This window comes from Etheostoma spectabile, chromosome 3 (assembly GCF_008692095.1).
Source record: "Etheostoma spectabile isolate EspeVRDwgs_2016 chromosome 3, UIUC_Espe_1.0, whole genome shotgun sequence".
Taxonomy (NCBI): domain Eukaryota; kingdom Metazoa; phylum Chordata; class Actinopteri; order Perciformes; family Percidae; genus Etheostoma; species Etheostoma spectabile.
Genome location: NC_045735.1, coordinates 15,105,946 through 15,127,929, shown reverse-complemented (window position 1 = coordinate 15,127,929; position 21,984 = coordinate 15,105,946). Strand labels below are relative to the sequence as shown.

The following is a 21,984-nucleotide window of genomic DNA, read 5'->3' as shown; positions in this document are numbered from 1 at the left end:
TAGTTTTAAACAAACAAAATAAAATATTAAGCATCCAACACAAGTACAACTAGCTGTATGTATATTTGAATTTTTTAAATTAAATTATCAATCTTACATTATCTGTATCCACATGTGTGTTGCTTTTGATTTTACTTACCTAATCTCCAAGGCTTTAGTCATGTAAATAATCTATTTAAATATTTAGATACTTTTTATGCATGTTGCTGGTACCCAATTTACCCATTATTTGAATATTCAAATGCTTTTATTTTGAAATCAAGCCGTCCTTGCTTCCAGTCTCACTCTCGCTGTCTTTGGCTGACTTGACACAGCTGAGTATCCCTCCTGTGCAGGCGTTCAATTGAGGGCACAGCCAAGCCGCTAATCCACAAACATGGATACGTCCTGAAGATTAACTTCAAATCTGGCAGCATTCGACCTCGACAACGTCTTTGCTTTGGTACACCGAGGAATGATTAAATCTTTGCTCCAGTCCTGATGGAAACGCAAATCTAATCTTCAAACTGGTCTGTGGCACTCCCTTGAAGATTAACTATACCTTAAACGGTTTTTCTGACACAGTCTCTTAGTAAAGTAAAATGTGTTATCATTACCTGAACCCACTCAATTAGTGTTTTGGGTTGGAGGTTAAAAGGTGGTCCTGTAGCTCGGTTTCACCCATCAGCAGCTGGCGGCAGAAGCATCAGGGGTGTTTGATGGGTTTCTTGGGATTAGTGTAATCTCACTATTTTTTTTCCCCAGAAATTAGCAAAATTAAAGACTCATAGATCAGAATAATTTCTCGATTTACACACTGACAGCGAGAATATTCTTAATTGGCAGTTCCTGGGAGAAAATATTTTATCAAAAGGAGCTGAACTATCTGAAGTCTCGACTGGAGGTGAAAAAGTAAAAGCTGGACAAGCTCTGAATTACCATCTGGTTTTGAAATAAGAAACCCAATTTTACTAAGAATGCAGTGTTATATTAACTCACTCCACCATGGTCATCATTTGCTGATACAGCTTGTAGCTCAAACCGGGTTTAAATGTTTTAAAATGTATTGCATTAATACAAAGTTGTTTTAATTAAAGCTTCAGCTAATGAACAGCAGTGGAAGCAGTGCCACCTGCGCTGTGAGTTGGGAGGTTTGCACGAGGACACATTAGGTTCTCTGGTGCCATCTAGTGGTGAATAATGCCAGTGTCTTTGATGGCTCAGGCTCAGTTAGCAGAACTGCCAGCATATGATTGCTTTTGTTGAGCAGTAATCACAACACATGAAGCGTTAGCGGCTGTTGATCCAAAGCAGATTTGTATATCCAAAGTCTGTGGAGAACCATTCAGGTAGTCTCACTTTCTTTTACATTATATTTGTTAGTTTGACAGTAATAGATTGTGATCTCAGTAACATTGTCACACCAAGAATAGGCTTTAAAACAACACCCTTACCACTACCAATAGTTATTTAATGACATTTATTCATATTCTTAGCATTTGTAAAATATTTGATCTCTTGATGGTTATTAGTAGACTGGGTAAGCCCCGCCCACTCTGCTGGTGATTAGATTTACTTAATTAATTCTCCTGCTTAAGTTCACAATTTTGTAGGAACCAATCACACACTGGCTTATCTACCTGGCGCGCTATTGGCGGGTTTAACACGATGATGATAAAGAAGCGACCAATCGGCTTCATGTTTACATTCAACATAGGTCATCGAACGCCACCGATGCGCTGCAATCGTTGATGTCGCTGCTATGTCACCCGGATCGTTGTTCTGATTGGTTGAAGGACTATCCAATCATGTACTAGGTAATTATACTGCAACACATATGACTCACCCTAGCACAAAACATGTGCAATATGCAGGGAAACGGGTTGCAAATCAATCATAGAGACTAAAATATAATTTGGAAAACTGATGCTCCTCAGGGAAACATTAAAATTCAACACGAAACCAAAGTTGCTGAATTAACTGCTGCATCTTACAAAACTGCACCTGCCAATTAGTAAGCATGTGTCACTCAAAATGTCCATGTTATGATCAGTGCTATTACAATAAGTGTTATTTCATTAGTAAGACATTAAAAGACAAAACGCACTGGAACTCGTACAGTGATTACCACAAAATATTTAACAACATAACAAACTAGAAATAATAGACTTTTACTAATATGCAAAAGATAAGACTATGATGAACAGATGATTTCTCACAGTTCTCTCTGTTGTGGGAACATCAGCCCATACCAGGGCTTCCTCAGAACAGCACAATGTCACCTTTATTTAAACTAACAAGAAAGTACCACCGGATCAAACAACCCATATATAATCTTTTGCACAATTCAAATTACAAAAAAATGTTTTAATGAAACACACTAATCGTCATATAAGCTGAGAAAACCTAATATTCTGGTACATGTACAGCAGTTAAAATTAGCTTGTGATGATATACTACCTAAGCATACTGCTTTGTGTCTTTAAGTTTAACCAGCTAAAAAAAGCACATGATTTTTAGTTTATATGTAGACACCAGCACTGCTCCTACTCTTAGACTTGGGTTGTATTCTTGATTCTTCATAGCCTATGAAAACAGGAGCGTGTGGAACCAGGTCCAAACTGGACTTGTTGGACGCAGAAGGATTGCCTAAATAAGTTGGTGAATATGGCGTGGTGTTTTGCCTTAGGTACACGGAGTTGCCTGGCGTATACAGGCTCCCAACGTGATCAGAACTCTGCGTGGTGTAATGGGGAGACATGCCACCTACATATAATGATGACGAATACTCAGGCAGACAGGGGTTATAGACAACAGGATGGTTGATTCGTGCTCCGTCATTTGTCATTACTTGAGGAACGTTTTGAAGTGGCGTCGCAAGTTGTTGCAGAGAAGGAAGGTATGCAGTAGATTGAAGGCTGGAAACACGTGAGATGGGATGATAACTCATTTGAGTTGACTTGCTGGGTGCTGGCTGATAACCGAGCAATTTGGCTTGCTGGTACATGTCAAATGAGTCTTTCACTGAGGGAATACGGCGGCAGAGGAACAACATGGCTGAGGCGAAAAGGAAGCCCCCTGTCACCCAACCGATGTAGAGAGCCTCTCCCAGCTCCCTTCTTTGGGCATCAATTAGCAAAGGATTGTAAAAATCCCTGATAATAACATGACCTGTCCATGAGACGGGGATAAAGACACAGATGCAGGCCATGAACTGCATACCACCTGCAACCATGAGAATGGTGGTCTTAGCCCAATCATTATCCTGTATACAGGATGTACACCGCATTCCTGCCAGAGCCACAAGGAGCCCCACACCTGACAAGGCTAGAGAACAGCACATCAGACCCCTGGCTGCCTGTAACTCCGAGGGCAGGTACAGCAGAGAGTCGTACACCTTGCACTGCATCCTGATGTTGGCTTGTCTGTAGCAGTTCATCCACAAACCCTCCCAGCGGGTTTCCATCACAATGATGTTTTCCCCAATGAAAGCCGTCACCTTCCACATGGGCATCCCTGTAGTAGCCGCCGCGCCGATCAGCCCAATCAGGCCGACACACATTGCAGCTATCTCTGAAACACCTTGAACCATTGTGCCGTCTACAAGAGTTCAGCTGTATCCAAATTCAAAATTAGTTTAGCTTGACTACAAATACTGATGGTTCGGTACAACTTCTCAGAATCGGAGGCAGAGACGTGTCCAAGGCTGTAAGGATGTTCTCATCTGACGCAGTTTGTATGCTGTACAGGTGGTTTGTTATGGTAAATATGGTTTGCTGTCACCTGGTTGGCTCAGGGCAATAGGGGTAAAAAGGACTCCTGCTTATTTTGTGTTTATGGTTCATCTGGCTATAATGGTTTATCTCTTCCAGTGGCGTCTCCAGGATATACCAAAAACAGCTCAAAACTTAAGAAAGTGTAAGACTTGCCATGTTTTTGTTTTGTCTAATTATCTTTGATAATAATTCAGAAGAAAACAATTATACAGTGTAGCACACATAAGCCCCTGCAGTACTGTGCTTGTCCACAGGGGAGCAGAGATGACTTTCAAGGTGGTGAAACAGAGCAGCGGCTCCCCTCACACAGTCCAAACAGTTAGTGATTGTTGAGTACCAGGAAATAGTTTTGTAGATTACAAGTTAAAATATTGTAATGCTAAATCATATTTGTGGAACTCTGTTGAAAAGACTTAACATGGACAAACAGGTTGTTCATTTTGATGTAACCTTAAGCAACAATGGAGAAAGACAACCTTTTTATTACATCTCTAAAACATGCTGGTGGGAAACATCAAGGGACATGACTTTCAATGTCTTTACATTCAGTGTATTTGTAATTGACATTCTACAGTTGCAGTTTGATTTTTACTCACTGAAAATGAAATGAGCTGACCCAATGGTTCTAGAGCTAATATACTTCACTAGGAAGGGATGGGAATGTTTTTTTATTGCTCAGACATATGGAGCTAACCTAAAGAGAAACTACACAACTTTTAATCTCAAACTCTTTGTTTCTTCATTCAAAGTGACTTGCAAATTGTTATCACATGATGATGCTTTCAGGTCTGGCTTCTTTCTAATCACTAAGCTGTCCACTCCTTTAACAAGCAGTCTTAAACTAGCATATCATTTTTACTCAGCCATTTGCAGTCCCAGGACATCATACTGAACTTAAACGAAGACGGTTTTGCCGGGGCTTCAGCCCTTAATGTACTCATAAGTTTACTAAAAATAGGAATTAAAAAAAAATCCTCTGGGGGGGCTATTTTAATCCAAAGGCCAAGGGAACTTTATTAGGATGCATAGTATCCTGATCCATGTAATAGCTGGCCTTTAATAATAAAAAATGTGCCTGCCTCTACAGCATACAGCCATTTCCCTGAACTTTGTGTCATCCAGAGACCAGAGTCTCCAACGTGGCTCTGATTCTGTAAGAGGTCTAAGAGCTACCGGATCAGCAGAGCAATCACGTAATGCACAGAAAACTATGGTGCCGGTATTATTTTCTGAAATATAGTGACTGCTTTTTGTAATGGCCTATTATCACTTTGTTTGTCAAAATATCACCATGACTCCGAACACAGAGAACATAGATATATTTTGAATGTTCACAAAGATATGAACATGAGCAGAAATCTTGCTCAAAGACATCTGAAATATTACAGTCCAGGGGTTTATCAATTCATTAAAAGGAATTCACTCAGATAAAAATAGAATTGAATTGCCTCCTATGTTTTTTCCTTTACATAAAAGACAATTCACCTCAATGCAGGAAATTAAGTGTTTAACGCTCAAAATGTTCTGGAGGAGGACCCCCAGACCCTTGCATCATAACTCCCCACACAGATCTGGAAATAAACCCTCTAAAATGAACATACGCCAGCTATTGACAAGCCAATTGCTTTTTTGCATCACATTAAGTTTATTTGAATAGGTCCTGGCTAAGCCCCGAACCTCCTCAAGTCCTAGAAACTCCCCTGAACAAAGATTGTCCAATTTAAAGAGGAACACACACATTTGGAGTTATAAACACTACAGACACAAATGTGTACTTCTCACACAGTCAGTCACTCATATAGCATTTACTGTACCCCTAACCACCTGATGATGTGTCTAATACAGGTTAAAACAGGTAAAAAGTGAGCAGAGAAACATGAGGACAATGCTATTTGGGGTGATTTGTGCCCATGACATTTTATTTGAATACACAGCTCAGGTACAGCTAATGTTAAAGAAAGATAGACTGCCATATCTGAAAGTATATACGATCTTTATAACTGCATAGCTTGGTTGTATGTGACAACAACAAATAGCATTTTAACAGTAAACACAAATACACATATCTCTCACATTACTCATTGGTTAAAGGTTGCATCAATTGTTATAGCATACATGTACAAAATTGGTAACATGATATACAAAAATAAGGCTGTTAGTATAAAATTTGATTGTACATTGTACAACACATAAAATGAATGGTAATCATGCTTTAGAAAGTCAGGGTTATAATTATGCTACAGGCTAATAACTAGTAATAAGATATTAGGTACTCCACAAGTGTATGAAAAGACAACTCATTCATATTAATCAGATTCATTTGCCGTCATAGTACATCTATTTATTGAAATGTGTTGTTTTTACCTTTTGACATTTGAAATGTGTCTCAGATTGCACTGCATGTTGACCATAACTGTGGTCATCATTGCCTAAGTCAGTTGAAGTGTTCAGAGGTAAGCCACTCCGCTGCGTACCGAGGGCTGTCTGGACTGGTAGCTGTAGTTGGTTGATGGGTGTCTTGACAGCACTGGCTGAAATTGAGGTTGTGTTTGGGGAAGCATCACCAGCTGTCGAGGCTGTAGTTGCTGTGGAGGATATGCCATGTAATCGGAGGTCCTTGAGTACATATACCTCTCTGAACCTTTATCCTCAGACTGCAGATTGCAACACATAAACATGCATCCTCCAGCCAACAAGAATGCAGAGGCCACCCAGCCGATGTAGAGAGCTTCTCCGAGCTCCCTTCGTTGGGCGTCGATCAGCAAGGGGTTGTAGAAGTCCCTGATGATGACGTGACCTGTCCAGGACACAGGAATAACACAGCAGATGCAAGCCAATATTATCATGCTTCCTGCAATGATGAGGACCAGCCGCTTAGCTCGGCTGTTGTTTCCAATACATGAGGTACACTGCATCCCCAGTAAACTGATCAGAATACCGAGGCCAGCCAGCGCCAGAGCGCAGCACATGAGCCCCCGTGCTGCCTGTAGATCAGGGGCCAGGGCCAGGAGAGAGTCGTACACCTTGCACTGCATTCTAATGTTGGCCTGTCGAAAGCAGTTCATCCACAGCCCCTCGTAACGGGTTTCAAACACAATGATGTTCTCCCCGATGAAGGCTGTGACTCGCCACATTGGCATCCCGGTGCTCGCTGCTGCCCCAATCAACCCAATCAGGGTCAATAATAGACCCACTATCTCCAATGCTGAGTTGGCCATCCTGTCCTCCTCTTATCCCTCTAAACACTTACGTAATAATGTGCAGGCACAGTGTGACTATAGTGGGAAGCAGTGTATGGGGTGGCTTTGCATCCCAGTGGAAGAGGAGGAGGAGCAGGTGGATGTTTACCTGTACTGCCTCCTCCTTGTGGACAGGACACTGGAATGGGAGGGGTGGGGATTGCGACCGGTTGCTAGGAAACAGAATCCCCTAGGGCTTTCTTTTCTTTGTACACCTACACCAGGAACTGCTGTAAGCTGCCATTTTGTTTATTCAGAAGTCTCAAATTACATTCTCAGATCTGACTTTACAAGAAAGCCTCACAAACAAGGTGTTAAGTTTACCAATTAGTTACTAGCTGTGTGCATATAAAAATACTTTGTTAATGTATTACCAGTTACACAGATAGGCATCAATCAGCTCTGGGGACCTTCCTGTTTCAACACAAGATGATTCACCACTGTAGAGTCCCTTATGGTACTAAGTGTTCCTTAAAACTGTAATGGCACTGTAGACACCAAATATTAGTGGAAAAAAGCATTTAGAAATATTTGTGTATGATGGGGAGGGGATAATACTTGTATACTCATGTGTCACTGTAATTTGATTTCTTGTCTGGGTGTCTTGTGTCTGTCTGTGCTCAGGATAAAAAGCAGCTGCATCCCTGGCTTGGTTGAAATGAAATCTCTTGCCAGGTTTGCATTATGTCTGAACACTCTGGTTTTACCAGTTTAGGCACATTCCCACTGACAACAATAGAGACACATAACAACTTTCCAAGTACGCACCCATGAACGAGAGCAGTTTTAGTAAGACGATTGAAATCCTAGGCAAACTCAAGAACACTGGCCATCATGTGAGCAAGAGTTTCACCCAGATTATTGATTAATTCTGCTTTTCTAAATTCGGCTACAGAACAAATGACAGTTTTCTTTTTTATTAGACCTTATCCCTTTATTGGAAACCACAATTGACCTCATATTTAGGCCAGCACTTTAAAAGTATGTACATTTACAACAAAAACTCCACAGTGAATACAAATCATCTGGAGGCATGTGTATTATCTGTAAAAAGGCTTAGTGCATAATTTATTCTCAGAGAATGCCAGCAGAGGCTGTTAAGACACTGATATCAAAAACTACTATTTCAGATTTTTTTTAAACTTCTGAATGACTGAAATACTTTTGTATAATTAAGCAAATGGAAATAAACAACATTTACAATAATTCAGCACAGTTCATCATGATCAAAACAATTCCATAATTACAGTTTCATCATTCATTTTAATCTGCAATACACTTGGCCCTATTTGAGAAAGAAATGAAAGATAGGGCCATTTCCAGTGACAGCCATTGGTCATAGTAGTCAATTCACACTCTTTCAGATGTGCTTGAATGTGGCAAGTTAAAGAAAAATAGTCCACATTTGTGTTGGATTTGCCTCACTAGTACTGAGTTGGTGTGTATGCTACAGATCCTGGGGGGGGTGCTGAGTATGCAGGCTGGTAGCTGTAAGCTGGCTGGTACGTGTACGTCTGGGGCTGGTACGTGTATGCAGGCTGGTAGATATTTCCATTGGGGTTGTATATAACCCTCTCTTCTGCGTCCTGGGTTCGGGGAGCATGACGGCACAGGAGGATCACTCCGGCAGTGAAAAGCAAAGCTGAGGTCACCCAGCCAATGTAAAGAGCCTCCCCGAGCTCCCTGCGCTGGGCATCGATCAGGAGAGGGTTGTAGAAATCCCTGATGATGACATTGGCAGTCCAGGATATAGGAATTAAGGTAGTGACACAGGCCAAAAGGAACAGACAGCCTCCAGCCACAAGAACAATATGCTTGGTGCGAGCCCGATGGTCCACCACTTTGGTACACTTCATCCCAACTGCTGAAACGATGAGGGCGATGGTGGCCACGGCCACGGAGCTGCACATCAGACCCCTGGCAGCTTGGAGGTCTGGGGGCAGGTACAGAAGGGAATCGTACACCTTGCACTGCATCCTGATGTTGGCTTGTCTGTAGCAGTTCATCCACAAACCCTCCCAGCGGGTCTCCATCACAATGATGTTCTCCTGGATGAAGGCTGTTACCTTCCACATCGGCAGGCCTGTCACAGCTGCCACTCCGATTAGTCCAACAAAACCGATGATGAGGGCCACTACCTCACAACAGATGGCATCCTGTCGTTCCTTCTTCTTAATTTTCTTTTGTTCCTCATATACAGATTCTTGATAGTCTGCATATGTCTTGGCCTGCTTCTCATCGTAGTAAGAGCCTGCATAAGATGGAGGGGCTTTGCCGTAGCCACTGTAAGCAGTGTAAGAGGTCATCGCGGCTATCACACACAAAGCCAAAGATAGACCTCTGGCTGCACTCTGCCAAGTCACGAAACAAATGTGAGGAGAAGAACTTATACACCCACTAAAAAAAGCAGAGGATGCAATGCTACCTTACTGGTTAAACTGCTTCACAGCCAGAGGAGCGAGAACACACCAACAAATGCTGCTTGTTTTGGATGCAAATACAACGGCTTCTGCTAATGAACCATGTGGTCTTGTGATTAGGAACACTACATCAAAAACAAAAGAAATCCCTTTATAAAATCAAGTTGATCAAAACATGTTTCCTCTCCTTTTAAAGAGACTTTTTAACACAGTAATAGCAAAACTACACAGTAGCAAGAAATTAGACCGCAAACGGGATAGTTTAAAATGTTCTAGAAACTTGAAAATACATAAATATGTGGCCTTTTTTTACCTCTGAACACAATTGTTATGAAATTACATTATCATTTATGTACAGTAGGTGGTGGATAGCAAGAATCTGTTGTCTCTCTCCAACAGAAAGCTCACAGATGTCAAACTGTCCAGATGGAAACTGAGCTGATTGCCGCGGTGTTGTGTACAGAAACCTGAGCAGCATTGGTTTCATTGGAACACAGTATTGTCCCTTTGCCAGAAGTTCTCACCTTTTTATGGTTAATTATAATTCATCATTTCTAATTAACACTTTTATTGATCGCCTATGGGGAAATTACACTTAAAAAAATAAAATTAAAATAACTAAACAGTAGAACAAAGTCCTACAGTGGCTTGCATAAGTTTACACCCCCCGGCTAAAGTTGATTAACAAGAGGAATAAAAAAAAAACATCTTTTGGAAATTGATCTTAATGCCCTAATTCAAAAGATTTAGAAAAATCCTATCCCCAATCTTTTAAGGACACAAATTTTCTTTGTGAATGAATAATGTATTGTAAACAAATAAATGTTCTTCCTTAAAATACAGGGGCATAAGTATACACCCCCCTATGTTAAAATACAGGGGGCATAAGTATACACCCCCCTATGTTAAAATACAGGGGCATAAGTATACCCCCCCTATGTTAAAATACAGGGGCATAAGTATACACCCCCTATGTTAAAATACAGAGGGCATAGGTATACACCCCCCTATGTTAAAATACAGGGGCATAAGTATACACCCCCCTATGTTAAAATACAGGGGGCATAAGTATACACCCCCCTATGTTAAAATACAGGGGGCATAAGTATACACCCCCCTATGTTAAAATACAGGGGCATAAGTATACACCCCCCTATGTTAAAATACAGGGGCATAAGTATACACCCCCCTATGTTAAAATACAGGGGGCATAAGTATACACCCCCCTATGTTAAAATACAGGGGCATAAGTATACACCCCCCTATGTTAAAATACAGGGGCATAAGTATACACCCCCCTATGTTAAAATACAGGGGGTATAAGTATACACCCCCCCCCCCCCCCATGTAAAATGGAGGGGGGGTGTATTCTTATACCCCCTGTAGTGGAAGAACATTTATTTATGTACAATACATTATTCATTCACACAGAAAATTGGTGTCCTTAAAGGTTGGATTTTCCTAAAAAAAAATTTAAGACATTAAGATCAATTTCCAAAAATGTTTTTTATTCCTCTTTTTAATCAACTTTAGCATGGGGGGGGGGTAAATGTATGCAAGCCACTGTAGCTGTAGTTTGTATTTGATGTTTTTGTGTGAAGCATGGTATAATTATTTAAATGACGCACTAGAAAAATGCAAGCAAATGTAGAATTAAACCTTTTTATTGAAATATCCGTTGACTAAGTGGATGTGTCTGTGTGCATCATTAGCTATTACTAAATCAAAAGGATTAAGACCAATTGAGCAGTCGATTCAACTTTATTTATATTGTCAAATCCTAACAGAAGTCATCTCAGGACTCTTATAGAGCATGTCTACTACACAGCTAAATGGTAAAGTTGAAACTGTCATAAATAAAAGTAGCATAACATTTCCAACAAAACAATTGTATTGTTAAACACACTGAATACATTAACTGTAGTACAAACGATGAGAACCGTTCATCGTGCAATAAGAACACAAGTACATTAATCATTTAAACAGTCAGTGATTCAAATGTGTAAATAGGAAGTAAAAACCGACACATAATTAGCATCTTCTTCACTTTCAGGCAGCATCTTTCAAATCTTTTATTTTTATTTTTTTTAAAGATTATTAGTTTGGGCTTTTCCACCTTTAATTTTTGACAGGACAGCTAGGTGAGAAAGGGGGGAGAGAGGGGGAAGACGTGCAGGAAATGGTCACAGGTCCAACTCGAAACCCTGGACCTCTGCATCGAGCCCTAAACCTCTACGTATATGTGCACCTGCTCTACCACTGACCCCACCCGGCCACATCTTTCAAATCTTAGAGACATGGAACGTTGAAAGATCATATTTAGTCAATACAGTTCAGATCTTTACACATATTCTTGTTCCTTATGAAAGCTGGATGGCTTTCTCCCCAGGTACACGCTATCCTCTTTCTGTACATTCCTTGCCGCCATAGGATGCGCATCGGTGTAGGGCTCGTCCTCCTTTGAGCTACGTTTGCTGTAGCTAAACAAAAGGATGACCGCAGTGATCAGCAGAATACCAGAAGTGGCCCAACCAAGGAAGAGGGCCTTCCCCAGCTCCCGTTTCTGAGAATCCAGCACCATTGGGTTGTAAAAGTTGCTGATGACAGTATATCCCACCCAGCTGACGGGGGTGAGTGTGGTCAAAAAGGAAAGCAGATACAAACCCCCCGCTAAGGCCAGAGTAATGTTCTTGCCTTTTCTATTGTCGTCACAACAATTGCTCTTATTTGTCCCACATCCTGTGAAGAACAGTGAGATGACAACCAGGACTAAGGACACGCACATGAGCCCCCTGGCAGCCTGCAGCTCGAGTGGAAGAATTAGCAGCGAGTCGTACACCTTGCACTGCATCTTGATGTCGGCCTGTCTGTAGCAGTCCATCCACAAGCCCTCCCAGAGTTCCTCCATGACAATGAGATTGGCACCAATGAAGGCAGAGACCCTCCACATGGGCATGGCAGTGACAGCTATGGTCCCAATCAGGCCAATGAAGCCCAGGACCAGGGCTAAGACCTCCAACTTTGCTCTCATGGCTCAGAGGGAAGTGCAGTTTTGTCTCTTGTCTGTCATCTAATGGAAAAGACTGCTCGACCAATAGGTTTAGCAAAGCTTTAAATCTGTGATTTCACCAGGCTGCAATGTCATCCCACTGGTTTTTTGACTATTTGGACAAGTGTTTAAGCTGCAACAAAAAAAACATCTGCATTTGTTTTTCATTTTCTAAACAAACAGGTTTTCCACATTTTATCTTCATTGCTCGTCATGCATGACATGTGCCAATGAAAAGAGTTCTAACTAGCCTATGTTGTCATGTGAAAACATGTAGCTTACACGTCTCGAGCTTGCTGTAGTATTTAGCAATTCTGTACCCAATCTACCCCCCTAGAGACCAGATTCATGAGCAAGTAATTCATGTTTTTGCTAGTCTGGAATCCAGCCGAATCTGCCAGCTCATGTTTCATTTGCTCTGTCAGGTACCTCTAGCCCTGCTCCCATTCAGACAGATGTCCAGCTGACAAGAACATGGACAGGCTAATCAAAACTGTTTATCTCACGTGGGGTGGGTTTAAGAAAATGATTGACAGGTCGATAGCATGCACCAGGCTCTCTAAACTCAGGTCAGATCTGATCAAATTTGAATCAGTATTCTGTCTCTATCTGTCATTTGTTGCCTTTTAAAATGTTTTCAAAATCCCATTTTAGTGTACTGTTCAAAAAATCAATCTGTTAAATCTGTTTCAAAATCAGTTTGCAACTCTGGACTGAAATACTGCATTGTCCCAAGAAAACATGTGATATGGGGTCACCCTAAACCCCACACACCAATTGTTTTTCATGCAGGCCTACACGTGGGCGGCATCTTTTTGTGTGACTTGTGAGGATAAACTATGTGCCCATGCCAAAAACAGCAGCACTCTAGAAAGCCAGTTATTTGATCACATTTGCTTCCCAAGTGAGCCCATGCTGGCTGCTCTGCCCTGACCACTCCTGTTTTCTATCTTTGGACATGTGCTATGGGCATCAATTAAAGTGACGTTTCATTGAAGTCAGCCTCTATTTGTGATGTAATGTTTTTCTATGGCTTCAGTGTGAGGCTCCTCATCTTCATTAAGGATCAAGACTTGACATTTAAGTGAGTGAGTTACCATACTCGATAATGAAAAATCTATCATCACTCAGTCGATCTGCTTATGGATACTTTTTATATCATTATATTATTTATATATTATTGACTTTGTTGTAACTTTGACTCAACTAGTGTAGGCACTTATTATGCTGGCATTAAAATGTTTAATGTTCAATTTTAACTTAACCTCAGAAAAAAGAGATGGTCTGATTGCAGATAAAAAGGAACAATATGGGATTTCATAGTTCTTAACAGGAGCCACGCCTACATTCAAACTGCAGTAGTCTATGGGAGGTAACACCCTGTTGCTCACACTGTTTGTGAGAAGTAGGAGCGACCGAAATGGAAAGAGTTGCAGGAGAGGTCACAAAACAGGAACAGAAACTGGAAATCCTGTTGAGCAGGTTTGCTGAGTGATACTATCGTCACATGCTCAGCTGTTTTAAATGTAAAGACGTGCCTATAAAGTCAAATGCATCAAACGTGTCGTGAACTATGTTCTGTAGATATGCAACCCCAAGCTACCTGTATTGGAGTTTTGGATTTTGATGTGAGATAGATATTATAAAAAATACGATCCAAAGGGAAAGGAGTAAATACATAGTACACAAAAAGTAATATACGTACATCTACAATATAGTTTTGGATTTTGATGTGAGATCTATTTTATAAAAAGTATGATGTAAAGAGAAGTAAGTAACTACACAGTAAGGTGTGTGTTAGTGCAGTGGCCCAATAAATAATCACCTACAACTGACTGTGTGCCACCTGCTGTCTGTAACCGGGACTGCACAATCATGGGCCACACTAGGATTGAGAACATTTTGCAAATTCTTTTGCAGATTCTGGTTTCCTTCTCCTGCCTACTATCACTTTAAGTTCAGACAAATAAAAAGAGAATACCATAAATCAAGCTTCTGCAATTTTATCTTGAGTAAAATACACATCTGTTGCGTCAAAGCAAGGGCATCAGCAAAGCAACTGTGTCCCATCTCTGCACTCTGGGATTCAGCACAATAGAGCCTGTAGTGATCTTTCCTTTTTATCTGGGGGTGGTGATGGACAAGAGTGAGGGTGCTGGTGAAGGGGAATGAGTCTAGCTGACAGGATGTCCACAGAGACAATAAAGAGGAGATAAGGCTGTTGGAGCCATATCTCATGGTGTCTAGGGCATGTGCAGCGGTGCCTAGCACATAAGCTAAATGGAGAAGTAAGTGTCTCCAACTAAAGGTAGAACACTTAAATGAGGGAAAAGAAACAGAACTTCCTGCATTCTTAGTAAAATTGATTCTAGGATAACTCCTTTTCCCAGCAGCTGCAGAGGAGGAGAAATCAATCTGGACAGATTAATTTTATAAGTGTTAGATGGTTATTTATTTGTGCTTTAGAATGTAATCACTACAAGAAAATCCTAAAATAATCTTTATTTAACTCTCCCTACTGTACAATGACAGATTCAAGTAGCTACAAGCCCTGAGTTCTGCTGCTCTATAGATGGATTAGAGTATGTGATCTTATCGGTTTACTGAATGGAACGTGTAAAGCCCCGCCCATTTCTAGCAATTAAGGTAATTGTTATGCATTGCTCCCAGGTGAGCTCTGAATTGGCATGACCAGCATACATGACCTATGTAGACTGGCTCGGTGTGAATTTCAAAGAGGAGGGTTGAATTGCGGTTTAGTTGTACGTATAACGCCTAAAACCAGTGTTGGCCAAATGAAACTTAATTTGAACCATTTGATTGCCCACTAGATGAGGCTTTCTGTTCAACAAAGGGTTGAAAGCACACTGATTTATTTAAACACTAGTACCTGAAACACTTTTAATTAGATGTTGTTTTCTTGGTCTCTTTCAACCATACCTGTCAACCAGTGAAAGTGTGTGTGAGAGCTTTTTTGTAGTCCAGTTGTCATTCCACCTGTGGGAACATGGTATCAACGGCCTAATTGTCCAGTCGGGGAGGGCGACATAACAAAGCTCTTTCCAACATAATAGCCCTCCACTAAATAGTTATTTGGTGAAGCTCATGTTTGTTAAAAATGTCAGAGCTCTTGAAGTGTCTTTCAGTCAGTACGGGGGCGGGTCTACTTGTGGCCACTGTTCTTCTTTGCTAATTCCCTTTATCTGTGATGCATTCTTGACACCATGGTTTTTGACACTTGTTCCACTTATCTTATTATTGTGTGTGTGGAACTTGCATTTGCCAGACAAAGAAATAGCCAGGTAAGAGGAACTATCTTGTTTAACACATGGAAGCGGCGCTCCATGGGCTTGGCTTGGTTTGTCTATCTTCATCGTTGTGCCACAAGAGTAACTGATATGACCAGCGATGGTACAAGAAATATTCAGCCGAATGCCTTCCCTTCAACTATTGTAGACATAACACTCTCCATACTTTTCAGTCCTGCCTGAATAGGATTGGGTTTTTTAAGTGAGAGCAGCTGTCTGAAGTTAAAACTTGACCACATACATTTCTTTATCCTTTCTGTGATAAGTTTTAGCTCCTTCCCCATCATTCAGACAAAGTGGCTTTTAACATCTTCTGGTTCAGTTTCCTACTTTTGATCTAGAATTGCAGTCTCTTTGTGGGTAGCTTCGAGGCCGGAGAGCATCGATTAGCTGCTCAGGTCTTTTGTTCTCAGGCATGTCTGAACAGTGTTTTGCAGGGATGACGTCCGCGAGTAAAATCACACAATCATTACACAGAGCTGATTTGAATTATAAGTAGGAAACAACTGTATTTATTATGATATCAATACACTTTTCTATATACACAGTAATAAAAATGCAGTCTTAGTAGCACAATGAGTTGTTTACAAGTATGACTTCTTTCACTGTTCGGCATACTGCAAGTCTTTCCCCTTGATTGCTTGCGCAAATTTGGACTTTCGTTGTGAAAAAAGATTACTAATGTTTTTTGCTAACAAATGAATTTACATATGAATAAATAAAAAACACATTGCTTTGTGATCCATTACCAGTGAAAATATTTTAACACACAAGATCTTTAAAAATAACTGATGTGCAAATGCTCTACAATAGAGTGTGCACCCCTAAGTATTAAGAATGAAATGTAACATTAAGCGTTCTTGAAATGGCAAAACTGGAGCAACAAATGTAAAACGGCAAATTCAAGTAAAACAGGATTAAGTTCAAACAAATGTAAAATCCCCCTAGCCTCTGACATAAGGGCTAAAACATACAGTAATTCCACTATTAAATGTCACAAGAGAGCAAACCAAATAATTTTCAGGCTAAAAAGATAGCTTTAAGTCTGTAAAACAAGAGATCAAAATCATATGCATAATTAGAAAAAATATTCCCAAAACGTGTCAGTGTATATTCATGTCAAAATGTACAAGTACAGTAAACTATGCAAAAAATACTGTCCTTTGCAATTATTCTATTTCTTTAAGGACAAACAATATACAGCCCTTAACTATGATAATATCTTTGAGTCATACAGACAAAACAAATACCAAATGTTCTCACAATACCCAAATTTGGCAACAGCAGGCAGGACTATAGAATGCTGCCCGAATGTGCAAACGATTAATTCCATGATTGTACCATTAGTTCATCTCTCCGGGCTAACACTTGACTTCTATGTAACAGCATTTGATTTGGGACTGCGTCCTCGTTCTAGATTCCTTTATTGCTCCACTGATCCTACCTGTACAAAAAGCATTCAGCAACGTAAGGTAAGGAAGGATATATCTCCTCTTAGCTGTGCGATTTATGTCAATGCCCATGCATTGTTTGTGAAGACTGATCTTTATGGAGCCACAGTCTGGGGAGGAACCGGATCACTGCCTTCTTACCCAAATTTCATCCTTCTCCCTTTGCTTTTCATTGATCACGGCACTCTGCTTCACATCATCAGGTGTCCCGCTCTCCTCAGTTTCCTCACTCTCCAAGGACAAAGCCATGACGGGGGCCTCCAGGTCAGCCTCAGCGGCCAGCGCTCTGGGTTTTTGGTAGAACTCGTCATCCTCATCACTAAGAATGTCTGTCTCCTTCACCTCTTCCGGGTCCTCGTATTCTTCTAGGTCGAACTGTTCTTCCACCCAGCGGTCTGTGTCCCCTGCTAACTCGGACTGCGGCGGCGGCTCATCTGGTTTGTTGTCCTGCTGCAGCCGATCTGACTTGGGCTCCTGAGGTGAAGCAAGGTCCTGTTCAGGCTCGCCATCAAAAACAATGTCGGTGTCTATGGTGAAACGGTTGCGCACTAACTTCCTTCTGCCTAGAGTTCTGGTTGGTGCAGATGCTGCAGAAAAAACATCAAATAATTCATTTCTATTATTTATTTAACACTTTGAGGATGTTACTATGGATTGTTGCACCATTAGCATTGGTCATTTCTCACATTTTGAGTACTAGATAAAAAAAACTTAATTTGTTGATTAAGCAACAATGAGCAATACTGTTAGAGCACAGTATAATTACATAATAAAGGTTGCCTACCTGCGTTGTAAATACAAAAAATAACATGAATTGTAGTAACTATTAACTGAAGTTAGGGATGCCCTGATTGGTCATTATTTCAACCAAGAGTTGCCATTATGGTCTGAAATCAAACGCGTTGTTATTAATCCCACTTCATTTCTTGCAGAGGTGAGTTTAAATGTAGTTGTGAATACAAACCGTGGCTGTATAATGGTTCAGCCGCTTTTGGGCACTGTAAGCTGAAACTCCCGTTTCCTGGTGCGCTCTGTACGCTAGCTTTTTAATGTGGCTTGGCAACCGGGCATCGGCTCTGGTTGCCTCGTTTTAAACTGCCTCTATTTGGAACAATTCATTTCAATAATAAAATAAGATAATGGCTTGCAATATCATATCATCCCTCTAACATAGTGGTGCAACAGCTCGGCTCAATGTTTTGACTCTGATTGAATCAGTTTTTAGAACAGCACAAAAAAGGGGAATTTAAAGGAGTACATAATTATTACTTTCACCAGTAAATTGCTGTTAAAAGAAAGAAAAAAAACATGAGAAAAGGGTATTTGAACGCACCACAATGTTTAACATTTTTCCCATCTGTGTTTTTCAGACTACAGCAGTGACCTCCAGTTCCTCCGGTGGCTAATGGGAGGCTAACGTGTTGTTAGGGTTTACTAGCAGGACTGGATTTTAACATGGGAACAGAAAATTGCACTGCCTTATCTTTTCACAGAAAGCGGTCGCACAGGAATGTAGTGTTTAAAATTTACGGTGACAACCAAATAAAATAATTAGTTCTTTTAAAATAAATGTACCAGTTTTGTAAGTTGACATATTTTTATATAAAAACATAAATAAAGGTGTTGCCAGTTGACTCAATTAAAGCACATCCTCGTCTCCTTGCAATGGGAACGGAGTCTTGGAACTTGAATATCCTAATTTGACGGAGGAAAGGGTATAAGAAACGAGACGGACTTGTGATTCTAATACTAAAGAGTGGCACACCATTATATAGCCGGTTACACTGTCACCTGGTGGAGATCCTAATACACAGCTACATCAGCCGCTACAACTAAACAAAACACAAATGATTTGCGCCTTTTATCGGCAGATATTGCTCATTAATCCCCCCAAAAAAAATGTGATCAAGGCCTCTCTGATTGATAGCATAGGAGTCCAACCTCAAAAATATCCTTTGCCAAAAATCAAGATATTAACTGGAATTTTGCTTGAATACAGTCTTCAATCCAATCTATCCACATTAAAGAACTATAAATGTGGTTGAAACCCTAATGAAAAGCTCAGATTCAACTGAAGCATCCAATCTGTGTCAGGTAAGAAGGAACAAATTCAGAATTGGGACACTTGGAGCTATAGGCTGGCATTTACCTGCTCTATTTATGGCAGGACGGGCTCCCTTCAGGGCACAGAGGCGCTTTCCTCCAAAGGGCACATACTGCTGGTTGAGGGGTAAACTCTCCGTTTTTAGGAGTTGCCGGCGGTGCTTTTCCCTCAAGATGGAATGGACTGTTTTCAGAAAGTCCTTTCTACTCTCTGGGGAACTGAGGGAGGAAGAAGGGCATGTTATCAAGTTGTCACTCTGTAGATAGAAGCTGTATCAGTGGAAATGAACCTCCATTAGAAGAGATCCTCACCTACAGCACAGCTGGAATGTCCTCTCTGGCCTTCCCTCCGACTCCGACTTTATGTGGACAATTTCACACACAGCCGAGCCCTCGCCATCTGCGAAAGTAATCAACACTCACATGTGATCTGAGGTTCTCTGAAATAATCATATCTAAGTTTAGAATAATGTATTTCAATAGTTATCTACCTGCGTTGCCCAAAGATCTGACTTGAAGTGCGTCAGTTGGGATCATATGACGGAATCGGAAGGGGTCTTTTTCTTCAGACGACATAGAGACACGATGGGAGCCACCCTGCAATCAAACATTTTATTTTTCTAAATATCGTGTAAAATGAGCTCCATCCAGTTCTAATCAGCTTCAATCAATCCCTCCAGGAGTTTGCGAGTTCTTTCGTACTCCAACAAAAAACAGAGATGACATGTCCAGGACAGCTCTGCTCGTTATTGTAAGTGCAATGATAAGTTAATGTCCAATAAATCCTTTATCAAACTGTATGAATGTGTGTCCCAGGATAGGAAACTAACAATGGGAAGATCAACAAGCCACTGACAGACATGCTCAAATTTGATTCATTCAATAAATTTGTCTTAAATCCACTAGCCATTTTCAGCATCCTGACTTTTTGGTAAAGTTACAAGGAAAACTCAGCCTAGAGTCATTTTATTCTCCTCAAAACAGGAGATTTTTAATTTTAAAGAGCAACTTTTTACAAAAGCTCCGGCAACAATCTCAAGAAAAGGCTGTGAAATCCGAGGAACTGATTAATTCTGCCTAGACAAGTGACCCACTGGACCGAAACTGAAAGTGGCACATGGGTAGGGAATTTACAGTGCTTTAACAAAATCAGTTATATTTTTAAAAGGGCTTTGGTGTTGGCATCTTGCTTGTGTGGACACATACCATTTTCTTCTTCTGCTTGGATCCATCCTTGCATACAAAGACCACTGCTGTTTTGAACACTAAAAAGCAATGGGAAAAAAGACCAACTATCACTAAAAGGCTTCAGATGACTTCGACCTCCTCACTACGTAATCATGAAGGAAACCCATCCCTGACATACCAAACGTAGCTATCTGGGGCTCTTTCTTCCCTTTTCCCAAGGAGGCAGGGGGGTTGATCCAGGTCACACTGGTGTGGAGGAGCAGGTCACCCATGGACAGATCAGCCACCTGGCACAAGCAACAGTCACTCCACATGTGCTCTTTATACAACAGAACGAGCCATACCACTTTTGTTCTACCTACCTCTTTCTTTTCACCACTCTGCTCAGTGATAAGCAGATCGAACACTGCCCCAAACTCCTCGTGGATCTTCTGCATTTCATTAATGTGGCTGGCAACTTTGTTCATGGCTTTCATGGCAACTGAAGGCGAGCAAAAAGCAACACAGTTAGCACTGCATTGTTGGGACTGTATGCATTCACCCACGCACTCCCCTGTCAAAATGCTTTCATCTTACCATCCAGGTGGTAATGCTCCTCACTGTCGGGGTCTGTGAGCGCGTAGAGCTCCTTCAGCAGCAGGGGATACTTCAGCACCCTTTGGATGGGTTTGATCAGATATGACTCAAGGGTGGACGAGTGCTGCTGCTTGGGGTTGCGGTCATCCAGGAAGGCCTTGAATTCATGATCGGTTTTGGCTGGAATGACCATTAAAACACTTAATGCATGTTACATGTTATTCATTGTTTTGTCTTTTGGACAATTGATTGTGTACATGCACGGATAATTCTAGTTTACTTGGATACATTTGTTGATGGTCTTTAATTGACAGTTCTCAAAAAGGATTAAGTTGTTTTCAGCTGAAGTTGGCAGGAATAACCAAGGTTACTGTGGCATAACTCCAATCCAGTTAGTGTTTGTTTTACTTTGCCTTGCATTAGAAATGACCAATACACAAACTATTAGTTGACTCATTGAATGTTATTGCAGCAAACAAAGCCATCCACTCGAATGTTAAAAGGGAGTGGGTGTACTAGCTAGAACAAATTGTTCAACACTGCTCATTATATATCAGAGTGTTGCAGGGCTGTTTATCCCTGGGAGCCACCAGTTTGAAAATATGCAGAGGTCAAATGGACAACTGTCTGGCCGACAACTCTGCAGAGCAGATTTATGAAGCCTCGCAGGATATGGCAGATGGTAGATGAAGGATTACATCCCCTCCTTTGAGCCCAGGAGAGCACATTTACTCACCCTTTACAAGGACCTTAGGAACTTTGGTGTGGCTGGCGCAGAAAGCACTGTAGATTTTAAAACGGTCTGCATAGTACAGGAACGAGCCTCCCAGGGAGAAGAGGATTTTCTGTAATAAAGGGAAGGGAAGTTACCCAAACAGTACTTAAAAAAGACTTT

General features: G+C 41.0%; 5 protein-coding genes across 9 annotated transcripts in view; all 5 read right to left on the bottom strand.

Moving 5' to 3' along the window:
• Window positions 1–2,095: 2,095 nt before the first annotated feature.
• LOC116687061 (claudin-8) lies at window positions 2,096–3,846 on the bottom strand. Its single transcript, XM_032512154.1, has one exon. The coding sequence runs from the start codon at window positions 3,569–3,571 to the stop codon at window positions 2,501–2,503; it is 1,071 nt and encodes a 356-aa protein (XP_032368045.1). The 5' UTR covers window positions 3,572–3,846; the 3' UTR covers window positions 2,096–2,500.
• Window positions 3,847–5,442: 1,596 nt separating this feature from the next.
• cldn8.1 (claudin 8.1) lies at window positions 5,443–7,413 on the bottom strand. The gene has a single exon (XM_032512158.1). It carries the CDS (start codon window positions 6,971–6,973, stop codon window positions 6,203–6,205), a length of 771 nt encoding a protein of 256 aa, XP_032368049.1. The 5' UTR covers window positions 6,974–7,413; the 3' UTR covers window positions 5,443–6,202.
• Window positions 7,414–7,917: 504 nt separating this feature from the next.
• Window positions 7,918–9,389, bottom strand: cldn8.2 (claudin 8.2). Its single transcript, XM_032512157.1, has one exon. The coding sequence runs from the start codon at window positions 9,298–9,300 to the stop codon at window positions 8,419–8,421; it is 882 nt and encodes a 293-aa protein (XP_032368048.1). The 5' UTR covers window positions 9,301–9,389; the 3' UTR covers window positions 7,918–8,418.
• Window positions 9,390–11,498: 2,109 nt separating this feature from the next.
• Window positions 11,499–12,575, bottom strand: LOC116687066 (claudin-4-like). Its single transcript, XM_032512159.1, has one exon. It carries the CDS (start codon window positions 12,443–12,445, stop codon window positions 11,756–11,758), a length of 690 nt encoding a protein of 229 aa, XP_032368050.1. The 5' UTR covers window positions 12,446–12,575; the 3' UTR covers window positions 11,499–11,755.
• Window positions 12,576–16,254: 3,679 nt separating this feature from the next.
• Window positions 16,255–21,984, bottom strand: part of tiam1b (TIAM Rac1 associated GEF 1b) — a 67,992-nt gene continuing 62,262 nt past the window's right edge. For all 5 annotated transcript variants that reach the window (XM_032512144.1, XM_032512147.1, XM_032512145.1 and 2 more), the window contains 9 exons: window positions 21,826–21,934; window positions 21,090–21,269; window positions 20,876–20,994; window positions 20,692–20,800; window positions 20,532–20,590; window positions 19,817–19,922; window positions 19,638–19,725; window positions 19,372–19,544; window positions 16,255–17,809 (listed from right to left, as the gene is read on the bottom strand). In XM_032512144.1, the coding sequence (XP_032368035.1) occupies window positions 17,349–17,809; window positions 19,372–19,544; window positions 19,638–19,725; window positions 19,817–19,922; window positions 20,532–20,590; window positions 20,692–20,800; window positions 20,876–20,994; window positions 21,090–21,269; window positions 21,826–21,934 (1,404 nt within the window). In that variant the 3' untranslated portion in view covers window positions 16,255–17,348. The remainder of the gene's footprint in view (window positions 17,810–19,371; window positions 19,545–19,637; window positions 19,726–19,816; window positions 19,923–20,531; window positions 20,591–20,691; window positions 20,801–20,875; window positions 20,995–21,089; window positions 21,270–21,825; window positions 21,935–21,984) is intronic.

Coding starts and splice junctions, on each gene's coding strand:
- LOC116687061 (XM_032512154.1), bottom strand. CDS start 3,571: ATGGTTCAAGGTGTTTCAGAGATAGCTGCAATGTGTGTCGGCCTGATT.
- cldn8.1 (XM_032512158.1), bottom strand. CDS start 6,973: ATGGCCAACTCAGCATTGGAGATAGTGGGTCTATTATTGACCCTGATT.
- cldn8.2 (XM_032512157.1), bottom strand. CDS start 9,300: ATGACCTCTTACACTGCTTACAGTGGCTACGGCAAAGCCCCTCCATCT.
- LOC116687066 (XM_032512159.1), bottom strand. CDS start 12,445: ATGAGAGCAAAGTTGGAGGTCTTAGCCCTGGTCCTGGGCTTCATTGGC.